General features: G+C 40.5%; 1 protein-coding gene across 1 annotated transcript in view; it reads right to left on the reverse strand.

Annotated features, from left to right (window-relative positions):
* The window catches only part of PDZK1 (PDZ domain containing 1), a 31,749-nt gene that overhangs the window by 2,131 nt on the left and 17,618 nt on the right, over nucleotides 1-12,000 (reverse strand). The window contains exons 4-9 of the mRNA XM_028502471.2: nucleotides 11,469-11,718; nucleotides 9,612-9,748; nucleotides 8,575-8,770; nucleotides 5,949-6,145; nucleotides 1,348-1,569; nucleotides 412-702 (exon numbers count right to left, since the gene is read on the reverse strand). Of these exons, the coding sequence (XP_028358272.1) occupies nucleotides 412-702; nucleotides 1,348-1,569; nucleotides 5,949-6,145; nucleotides 8,575-8,770; nucleotides 9,612-9,748; nucleotides 11,469-11,718 (1,293 nt within the window). The remainder of the gene's footprint in view (nucleotides 1-411; nucleotides 703-1,347; nucleotides 1,570-5,948; nucleotides 6,146-8,574; nucleotides 8,771-9,611; nucleotides 9,749-11,468; nucleotides 11,719-12,000) is intronic.

Below are 12,000 nucleotides of genomic sequence, written 5' to 3' on the forward strand. Positions count from 1 at the left end.
AGTCTTAGTTAATATAATCCTGATAAAGCCCTACAAATTTTCCTTGTTTTATAGTAAGGAAACCAAGGCACACAAAGAATAAATCCGTTTGCCCACAGCAGAACCAGAGTTTGTACATAAATAGCCTGATTGAACTTCCACTCCTATTATAATTTTGATACTTAATTTATTCCTTGGTTTATCAATTCTAGATAGTTACTGTCAACTCCATGCTATGAAAAATAAGAAATTTGTTGTTTTTATACTACATCCTCTCCCCTACAATAACTTGATCTGCCAGTTACCTTTACATTATAATTTTCTAGTATTTTAGGAAATCTATGGTAAACATGCTCATGAGGTGTGCTTATTAAGGGTTTTCCATATTCTGGTAAGTTAGATCACTGGAAAAAAAAATGTGTCACCACTCACTCGTTCTTTCGCCATGTGTGAGTTGTAGTCTAACTCCCCCAGTGTTCCTTCTTTGGAATCAAAGGGTACATCTAAAGGATCAGCCATGGAGGAAACAATAGGGATTTTCTTAGCCTGGAAATAATCATAAGCCTTCTTTCCACAGACTAAGAGTGTGACATTCTTCCCACTGCTCTGGATTCTGTCCACCACGTTCTCATAGAGTTCATCCACCACATTTTCCCCATTCACTTCAATGATGATATCTTCATCCTCTAGCCCAGCCAGGTTGGCAGGGCTGCCTTTCTGTACCTGTGAACAGAGGTTTTGAGTTATCACTTCCAAACACAGATAAGGGAATGTTAGACTAGCTTCCCTTCAAAGGAGAGATGAGGAGTTTGAGAATTGAACTGTTATTATTTCTCCTTTAGGTACAGAAGTTAGGGAAAGTGCTCTAATGCTTTCTGCTTGTGAAGGCTACAACTTCCATACTGAAATACATAGGGTTACAGTGGTTGATTATCATATTGTATGTCTTCTGGGTTGAAGGCATAGGTCCGTTCTTCATTGCCAATTTCAGAGAGCTGTAGGGATAGCCTTCTCACTGTCAGTCACTACCAGCATAGGGCATTATGCCAAACTCACAGAAGCACACAAGTATCACTCTCAGTCAATGGTGATATGACTGTCAGCTATAGTCATATCAACTCTATTTGATTTGAAAGTGTCTAAAGAGACCATTGAAGGGAACAGGTATTTAGGAAAAAAAGGTGTTAGCTTAGGATGTACTAGTAGCTATCTTAAAGGGTCTGGGACTGTGGTAGCAATTATTTGAACCCAAGTGAGACACTCAGTGTAGGTCTTCAATGTAACCTTTTTACTAAACCATCAATGAGTGAAACAGGCCCTTCTAATTATGGCTGTGTTTATTGGGCTACTGGAACTAGATTACCATACCTCTTTGATGAATGGGCCTGGCTGACCACGAATTGCATTTAAGTGGAAGCCATAGCCATTTTCACCTCTAACCAGCCTGCACAGTTTAGGCTTACGATCTACTTCCTCTGGAGTATCTGGACTTGAGATCTCTGGAGGAGCAGAAGTAGGAACTGGAGCTTCCTTGACAGAACCATTAGGCAGTTCTTGACTTTGATAGTAGAGAAATGGAGAAAAATTACCCTTTGGAAAATAAAGGGGAAAAACATTAATTGTAAATATGAGTAATTACACTATTAAATATGCTAGTTTCATTTACAAGGTGACATACATGTTCCACTCCTCTTCCTGATACATCTGATTGTGGGCTGTAAAATTTCTCTATTACCCCAAACCAGGAAAGGTATAAAGGAAGATTGAGCTTGGTTATGGAGTAATGCGTATAAACATATAAACAAATCACATGTACATAAAATAAATGCAGTACAAATGTTGTACAAGGATCCAAAAATAAGTCTAGCAGAATTGCTAGTTTCTTCTGACTTGGTGATAGTAAGGAAGCCACTGAACAATGATAGGCAGTCTGCCTGGCAGGAGGTTATACACATTGAGTGACTTGTCCACTGTCTCAAGCAAAGTAAGTCCATCTGGCTCTTCCCCTTCAGTAAGATGATCTTCAGAACTCCTTAAACACTTGGAGAAAATGTAACAGAAGACATTATTTCTATCACAATCCAAAGTATATATAATAATTAACTGGAGTGGTGGTGGGCAGCAATCATATAGTCACCTGGTATTAAAAGTTAATTCCAATCCTTTGGTATTTGCTTCCGCCACTACCCCTCCAGCACTGTGATGTGTTGTACTCTGTTTTACTATTTATTGTTGTAACCATTAGCCAAACTCATATCTTAAATACTTCGAATCCATCCCAATTCCCAGACCATCCATGAGAAGGCAGTGATAGTCTTAAATATAGAAGATGCATTGAACTGGAAACATAAGACTGATTTTTTTTATAGAAATAGGAGCTTAGCTGACTAGGTTTTAGTTAAGAGAATTAAAAGGATAGATTTGGGTATGGTGAGATACTAGATCAGTAGTTGCTGCCTGCAAGTGCCCAAGACATCTGTGAGGCAGTGTTAAAAAACCTAAGCAATTGAAAGTGAATATATAATGTGTGCTCTACCCCAAGTCATACTGTTCAGTAGGCTAAAATTAGATTTGGTGTCCCCTGGTTCTTATCTTACTAACCACAAGACCACATCCTCCTTTCTAAATGAGACTAGCACTAGCACAGAACCTCCTAGTTGGCCAATTCAACTAACTATGGACTTTTCAGTGATATGCTTGCAAATTTTCCACATTTCTTTCTCTCTTTAAAGTGTAGAAAATTATCAGTGACATTATATGCAAAAATACCTCTAACATGACTATCCAAATAAGCAAATAGACTGACAGTGGTAGCTAATTCTGAGACAAAGTACAATAATATAAAACACTTAATAGTTTTATTCATTCTTCATTCAAATATTTAGGTGTCTAGTATGTTCCAAAAACAGGTTTAGGTGTTCTATTCACTGCTATATTTCAAACATCCAGCTCATCTATGCAACTTTGGGGGGAAGAGGGAGGAAGAAGATGGGGACAGACACCTTTACAGATCAAAATTCTCTTTTTAACCAAAACATTAAAATTATGGTGAAATTATTCTGTCATAAGATTAGAAGTTGGAAAGGACTTGATGCCAGAACCCCCTTTAAAACAACCACAGCAGTGACCTGATTTCTTGACCTTTTCTACCAACTGGGAGCTCACTATTCTGCAGAAATGGTTTATCCTGTTCCTAACAGCTTCAATTCTCCTAAGCCAAAAGCTACCTCACTATAGCTTCTCTATCTGCTCAAGCTATACCCCATGGAACACCTCAAAATAAGTTTATGGACTTCAGCCAAGATGGAGGTATAGGTAGACATGCTGTGCCTCCTCACACAACCAAAATAGGGTCAGCAATAATTTAGAAACAAGATAACAACCAAATCTGACAGAAAGTTGAACTGTATGGAAGTCAGACAACCAAGGCATTAAACTATACACATTCATCCAGACCAGTAGGAGGGGTGGAGTTGGGCAGCTAGGTGGAGAGGGGTCCAGGAACAAAAAGTGGTGGCACCGGGCACATAAAGCATCCTGTGCGCAAGACCACAGTGGCTGGACCCTGGGCGCACAGGTGGCTGGCAGACCCAGCGAGGTGGCATCTGTGCGCACAAGGTGCCTGGCTCTCCAAGCCACATTCATGCCCAGACAAACCAGGGGAAATTGGGCAGTGAGACAGACCACAAAACCCACGGTCCCAATGCCAGTAAGTAGAGCCTCGGGACACTGAAAACACCTGTGGGAGTTGAGGTGCAGGAAGAGACTCCCAGCCTCACAGGAGAGTGTATTGGAGAGACCCATGGGGTCCTAAAATGTACACAAGCCTACCCACGTGGGAATTAGCACCAGAAAGACCCAGTTTGCTTGGGGGAAGCAGCGGAAGGGACTGAAATCCAATGGAGAGAGGAGCAAGCACCATTGTTCCCTCTCAGACCCTATCCCCACATACACCACAACCCAGCAACTGGGCTGCCCTGCCCTGGAGAACACCTAAGGCTCTGCCCCTCACACGTAACAGATGGGACCAGGCCCCCCCCCCCCAAAAAAGAAAAATGGCTCAAATGGAAGTACAAATCAAAGCCTAAGAGCTAATATTTTTAAGTGACTAAGAGATAGCCAGCCTATCAAGTGCAAAGTTCAAAAGCACTGGTGATCAGGATGGTCATGGGATTGGTTGAATTTGGTCGCAAATTAGACGAAAAAAAAAAATGAAGGCAATGCTAAGTGAAATAAAGGAAAATGTACAGGGAACCAACAGTGATGAAAAGGAAACTGGGGCTCTAATCAACGGTGTGGACCAGAAGGAAGAAAGAAACATTAAAGCAGAAAAGAATGAAGAAATAAGAATTCAAAAAAAAATGCAGAGAGGCTTAGGACCCTCCAGGACATCTTTCAGTGTTCCAACATCCAAATTATAGGAGTGCCAGAAGGAGAAGAGGAAGAGCAACAGATTGAAAACTTATTTGAACAAATAATGAAGAAAAATGTCCCCAATCTGGCAAAGGACATAGACTTCCAGGAAGTCCAGGAAGCTCAGAAAGTCCCAAAGAAGTGGGACCCAAAGAGGAACACACCAAGGCACATCATAATTACATTACCCAGGATTAAAAATAAGGAGGAGAATCTTAGAAGCAGCAAAAGAAAGGAAGATAGGTACCTACAAAGGAGTTCCCATCAGACTGTCAGCTAATTTCTCAAAAGAGACCTTACAAGCAAGAAGGGGGTGGAAAGAAGCATTCCAAGTCATGAAAGGCAAGGACCTACATCCAAGATGGCTCTATCCAGCAAAGCTTTCATTTAGAATGGAAGGGCAGATAAAGTGCTTCTCAGATAAGGTCAAGTTAAAGGAGTTCATCATCACCAAGCCCTTATTATATGAAATGTTAAAGGGACTTTTTTCTCTTAACTTTTTAAAAAGATTTTATTTATTTATTTTTAGAGAGAGGGGAAGGGAGGGAAAAAGAGAAAGAGAGAAACATCAAAGTGTGGTTGCCTGTCACGTGGCCCCTACTGGGAATCTGGCCCACAACCTAGGCATGTGCCCTGACTGGGAATTGAATTGGCAACCCTTTGGTTCACAGCCCATGCTCAATCCACTGAGCTACACCAGCCAGGACCTAAAGGGACTTATCTAAGGAAAAGAAGATCAAAAACTATGAACAGTAAAATGACAACAAACTCACAACTATCAACAACCAAACCTAAAAAAAAAAAACAAAAACAAACTAAGCAAACAAGTAGAACAGAAACAGAATCACAGAAATGGACATCACTTGGAGGGTTATCAGTGGGAAGGGGTGGGGGGAGGATAGGGGAAAAGATACAGGGAATAAGTAAATAGTAGGTACAAAATGGACAGGGGGAGGAATAGTATAGGAAATATAGAAGCCAAAGAACTTGTATGAATGATCCTGGATAAGAACTAAGTGAGGGGAATGCAGGTGGGAAGGAGGGTGCAGAGTGGAGGGTAATAAAGGGGGGGGGGGAATAGGACAAGTGTAATAGCATAATCAATGCAATATATTGTAAAAAAAAATAAAAATAAACATGTTAAAGCATTTTTTATTAAAAGATGATTAATTATGCAGTTATATTTGCAAATTCTTTGAAGATCATGAATCTAAGAACTTAAAGTTCATGTACCAATAACATGGCATTCTCTTACGTACTTTCCAGTGTGAAGATCAAAGTGAAAACTTAAACAACCAAGTAGAAAGAATGATTCAGCCAGTTGAAATCATCTAGTCTCTCTCAACAGCCGACACAGTGAACACCAGTGCTAACATAATGGGCTCATGAATGCAGTAGCCATGGTGGTGTAAATAAAAGATAGTCAGCCAAACAGCACTGGCTCAGAAAGAAGAAAGAAGGAAGGAAAAGAAGACCAAAAGAAACTTAGCCAAAGTGAGGGTATGCATGAATGCACCCAAACTTAAAGCATGAATATGTGACCTTGTATTACTTACCAGTCTGTATATGCTGTCTGTCTCTTTGTCTACAACCAACAGTGAAGTCTGATCTCCACCCTTTCTGATCATTTCCACCACACCGTCATGACTGAGGGATTCCACAGACTCGCCATTGACAGCCAGTACCAGGTCATTGGTCTTCAAGCCAGCCTCCTCTGCTGGACTTCCGGAATCTATGTCTTTGATGATTTGACCTAACCACCCCACCACCCCCCAAAAAAAAAAATTATCAGAAAGGCCGCTATAAAACTAGGATTTCTGCTGGAGCCCAAGGCCCTGATAAACTATGTAGTAGGCATGCTGAATACAGCTACTGTCCCTCCCACTGACAGGCATTCTAAGAAGCCTATAAGTGCCCTCTTTCTTCAGTCTCATTCCCTGCTCAGAACTTCCTCCAGAAATAAACCCAGCCTATTAATAATGAAAGGTTCTAAGAAAAGAATCATGTTGTTACTAAAAGTGTCTGAAATTCAGTCTTGATAAAATAGCATGCTAAGCATTAAGGGTCAGCAAGTTTTAGTTTCACTTTTCCATCTAACTGGTAGGCATCTCCAACTGGATATCCCATAGATCCCTCCCAATATAATATATTCCCAAAAACTCCTTTCTTGGTCACCTGTTGGTGGGAGCACCATTGCCCCAGTCACTGACACTGACGATGGATTCTTCCTCAGCATCCACTCCTCATATCTAATAAACTGCCAAGTTCTTCAATGCTAACTTAATATTTTACACATCTCTTTTTTAGTCCCATTTCACCTACCCTAAATGCAGTTTGTATTAGTTCCTGTCTCGAATGCTACCTAAACTACTACTATAACTGAACAAAAAAAAAAAAAGGAGATGCAGCTGCCTCCTGTAATGAAAGCCAAACTCATGGAGCAGGTGCTGGTGCAAAAGGAAAAAGTTTTATTCAGACACCATACCACCTGGGAGAATGGTGGGCTCCCATCTCAAAGACCATCTCCTTTCCTGGTCAAGCCCTAGATTCTTATAGGGATAGGGAATGGAGGGCTTTTTTTTTTTTCCTATCCAATATCTTTCTAGCTTTCTGCTAGGGCCCTATGCATTCATATTTCTAGCTTCTGGCACCCTTGGGTTCTATCCATTCTAGCTTTGGGCACATTCAGCCCTATCCATTCATCTGCTTAGCTCTCAGGCACTTAGTGTAAGAACCTCCCCCTGAGTCATCTTGGCCAATGAGAGAGACTCCCTGGTGCTTCAACTATCTACCCTAACACTATTGCACCTTACCAGTTGCTTTCCCTGCTCCTAATCTTTGTCTTCTCCAATACAGATCTGCCTTCATATTCATCTTGATACAACATGTGACCAAGTCACTCCCCAGTGCAACAGCATGAGCTTTGGAACTAAATGAACCTGAGTTTGATCCCAGTTATACCACAGTTATTTGACTTTAGATAATTGTATCTCCTCTGCACCCTCAATTTCAGCAATTCTTGTAGAATTATTAGGAATAATTAAGATGTGTAATGCCCCCCAAGTGACTGTATGCTTATTTTCCTCCCCTGGCACTGCTCAAAAAACTGTTAACATCATAGACTACAGAATCAAGTCCAAACTCCTCAACCTGGCATAAAAGGTCCTTCATTTCTCTCTCCAACCTATCTTCCTAACTTGGGTTTTTTGTGCTTCTCATTAGATATCAATCAAACCGTACCTGTTTCCTTGCTTTGTTCATCTAACTCCTATCTTTCTGGAATAGCCTTCCTTGTCCCTGCTCCATCAACTTGTCCAAATTCTATTTACATTACAAAGTCTAAGCTCAAGTGCTACCTCTACTATGAGGTAGAGTGAGAAAAGCTCGCTCCAACCTTCAGTTTCTTCCCTTATGGACATGTATCTTATCTAACTAGTAGGCTCTTTGACTGAAGAATTCATCTGATTTACTTGATAGTGTCAAAGGCCCAAGGATATTTTTATATAATATGAACCAAATTAATATTTGATGAATTCATGAATTTTGTTATATATGTATACATATATAACAAAAAAAATAGCAACGTCTGGGTGTGTAACAGTTTACATGACCTGAACTTACATACTTTTATGCACTCATCTTCCCTAGGAGGACCTTTGTACTTAGCATGTTGAGTTACAAGGAATCAGAAAGATTCCTGGTTCTGTTTGTACCTGAGATCCCAACTGTACCTGAGATCCCAACTCGCACCTGTGCCTCAGATCTAGGGATGTGCTAGGGCTTCCTCACACCAGCTCATGAGTACCAATTGTACACAATATTTCTCAACTTTGCATTCTGTATTATGTGAGTAGCTTGAAATCAGACATGGTAAGAGTATTTATACCACAAAAATCAACAAATGCTACAAATTAGGGCTTCCTCCCCCACCTCCCCAAAGGGCCAATTTAATAGCACACCACTGCCCAGATCCAAAATTTTGCTTTATTCTGCTATTGAAACCTAGGGTCATACGCATCATCAAGCCCCCATGTGATATGGAAACTGACCCAGCTATGCTTTCTAGCTTCTTACTACCTCCCTTATATTGGGGGTTGGGGTCCTAATGGAACTCTGGAGTCAGACTTAGATGAAGAATTGGATGGTTACACTGCCAAGTTTCCTGCTCTCCTAGTGCCTTACCTTTTTGTTCTGGACCTGCCCTCAGATAGAAACCATAGCCATTGCTTCCCTTCTTCATCTTAACAACCCGGGGCTGGTGTGGTAGTAATTTCAAACTGGCTGTTTCTCTCTTGAGTTTTATATTCTGCTCACTATGGTACTTGTCAGTTTCCTTGTCCACCAGCAGGAACATGACACGGCTTCCTGACTTCCTCACCTGCAACAACACACAGGTGAGGACCAACATCAATATCCAAAAACTGCTGGGAAATAAAGTTTCTGTAGATAGGCACACAGTGTCTATATTCAACAGAAAATATGGAGTATAAAGCCTAAGTTTCAGCTTTTATACTGTTTCCTGTCACCTCACTGGTATTTGTCTACCTCCACTTCCACAGTTGTTATTTTTCCCCTTGCTAAGTATGACCTCAACCACACAGATGTTAACTGAACCAAAGTGAGAGCTAGAATTCAGAAAACCCAGAAAAGTTCTCAGGTGAAGTCTAGAAAATGAGTTTGGAAAAGAAAAAAAAAAGTAAAGGTATATTTTGAAAGATTATTCTATAATGATAAAGTGATAAGATTGGTCAATGATCAAGATTTCAAATAGCCTTAAAGGAAAACTTCAGACTATTTTCCACGTATCATGGGACCATGCTCGGACATAAGATTTGGGGTAATGCCTTCTAGTACTCCCCATCTGCAGCTCTGTATTCATTGCCACATTGATTATCTTCCAGCTTATATTAAAGTATTTTAGTAACATTGGTTCAACATTGAATTTACTATAAATTCAGGGGGCACTCCCAATCAGGTACAATCAAATCCAAAAGATAAATTTAATGGTTCTTTAGAACACATCTTTGAAATAAAATGAAACTAATTAAGTCCTTTTCTAAAACCCTATATCAACTCTACTTAGGCCACTAATGAGTCTTTTTGTTCTTAATACAAAAGAGTAACTAACCATGATTTTATTTCTCCCATCATAAACTACCACTCTTATCTCCCTGTCACTTCCAATGAGAGCAGAGTGAAAGATAAAGCAAGAAAAGTACCTTTTCAACCACTTCCTCGTGAGTGGCGTCTTCTACATTCTCTCCATTCACTTCAATCAAGTGATCATCAGCCAGGACACCAGCTTTCATAGCCACACCTTGAGGTGTTATGTCAGTCATGTACACTCCCTTTTTACCTGAAAAAGATTAGGGGGTAGACAGATGTTACAACTCCATTACACAGGAAGTACAACATTAAAGGGTTGTTGTTTTTTTTCCCAATAATGTAAAATTAGAACTTCCAATTTTAGGGCTAACTCAAATAGCTTTGGCTTTTGATTTAGAATTATAATTATAGCTCCTAGAAAAACTTGATATGGCCATTACTCAATTGGTCTTTGTTGATTTAAATAGAATTTCTGAGCCCAACTAAATGAAAGGAAGGAATCCCAGGTGGCACTGGCCTCTTGGACCAGAAAGTACCAAACCATGCCCATGCTGCATCATTGTACCATACTCCCTTTCTTTGCATTTGAAGAATTAGAAGACATCCACTCCATTTTGTCCTCTAATTAGTACTGTCACCAACCATCAGAGACCAATGAAGTCAATAAATCTCACTGATGTGGGCTAAAGAGAACAGAGACACAGGAGGGAGGGGAAGCATACATACATGCAGTCTGGATTAGTAGGTGGTATGATATGTGTTTCTTAATTAAATGTACCTTTTCAAGATACTCAGTCTAGGCAAAGGTCTGCTTTATAATGACTAGATAAGTTATTTGTAAGGAATAATAGTAACTTAAACTTTGCTTCCTTAAACACATTACCTTGTTATATCTGTGTCATGAAGAAAACATTTTCCTCATGAAGTTCATCTAAACCATTCACCTTATACAAATGCCCAAGAACCAAAAGAATAGACTCTGAATCATGATTTTTTTATCATTTTACTGATAATGGACTTCTAAGAAATGCCAAGCTTCCCTTGACCACCTACACTATGTGTTTAATAATCGACAAACTTGAGAAATACCTATTATAGCCAGTTTATATCTCTGCTACAGGCTAAATAAGCCTTGGAAACTAGATTATGTTTACTATTGGTTTGCTCTTTATCAAGTGCCAAATTATGATCCACCACCAGAGCCTCTCTAGTACCAGAAAGTACACAGGAGGGACAACATTGGAAATAGAACCACAAGGCTAACACAGCTTTTATGGTTCCAGCCTCAATCCCAGAGAAACCATTACTGAACCACGGTCAACTGAACACAGGTCAGCCTGCACCCCTGAAATTTCAGAAACAAAACTTCTAGTACTTCCTGATGGTTGTGGTTTTTCAAATCACTATGTTACTCTCAGCTAGAGGTCAGGGACACACCTCAGAGTAAGTCTGGGCCATGGCTAAGGGTACTGTTTAAATGCCACAAGAGGGTAAGGATTTTTGCAATGTCCTCAACAACTATAACTGTGTCTGACACATCAATAGGTGCCTGAGAATTTATTGAATAAATGAGTGACAACCTGGGCACTCAGAGAGATGAAAAGAGATATCATTCTTACTCAAAAGTAGCTGTTATGAAGAACCTCCTTTTTCTGGCCTGTTATTCCCCAATGTCCCCTCCACTCTCACCCTAAGGAAGCTAGAACAGAATATCAGAATAATCAACCCCCTAACCCTCTGGTTAGCCTAACAAACACTGGGGGCCAGGAATGCCCAGTGCCAGCCTCCACCCTGCTGCTGTCTGATGTTTTGATTTTTAAGTGCACAATTGGGCAAAGTAAGGGAAGGGCAGGTAGAGTGCAGCTGCTGTTGGATGCCCACAGCAACTGGAAAGTTAGTCAAAGAAGTCATTCATTGATAGTATCTTTCTTCTGGAAAGCTGATTGTTCATGCCACACCCTCAAACTTACCTTGGACAGTTTTCAGAGAAAAGCCATAGGTGCTCCCTTCCTTCACCAGGTAGCAGAGCCGTGGCTGGGTCCAAGTCTGTGCTCCTCCATTCATCATAGGAGGCAGTTTCTTACCATTCACACATGGCTCCATCTGACTTTGACCCAACTCTCTCAAGTCCACCTTTTTTTCCATGGCTTTCTCATAGGAATCTCCATCCAAAACTAGTAACGTCACTGAATTCCCACTCTTTCTGATTAGATCCACAACCTTAAAGGAAGAAAAGATAACTTTAACCAATAACCATCTATTAACCAGAGGGGTATTGCTGGTTTATCATCTGGCCTTGGGGATTCTGACAGCTAATCCCTAATACCCAAATAGTCAGCAGATAATTCCCCAGCCATCTCCACCTCAGCCCTCCCCAGAGCCAGGTGCAGATTATGCTGGACCTCTCTTACTGTTGTAATCAAGAGTGTGGTCCAACCCCAGCCTGGAGGATTCTTAAAAGGACTGATCCTTTCTAAAGGCAAATGATACCCCTAGAGCATA

This window comes from Phyllostomus discolor, chromosome 14 (assembly GCF_004126475.2).
Source record: "Phyllostomus discolor isolate MPI-MPIP mPhyDis1 chromosome 14, mPhyDis1.pri.v3, whole genome shotgun sequence".
In the NCBI taxonomy this organism is placed as follows: Eukaryota; Metazoa; Chordata; class Mammalia; order Chiroptera; family Phyllostomidae; genus Phyllostomus; species Phyllostomus discolor.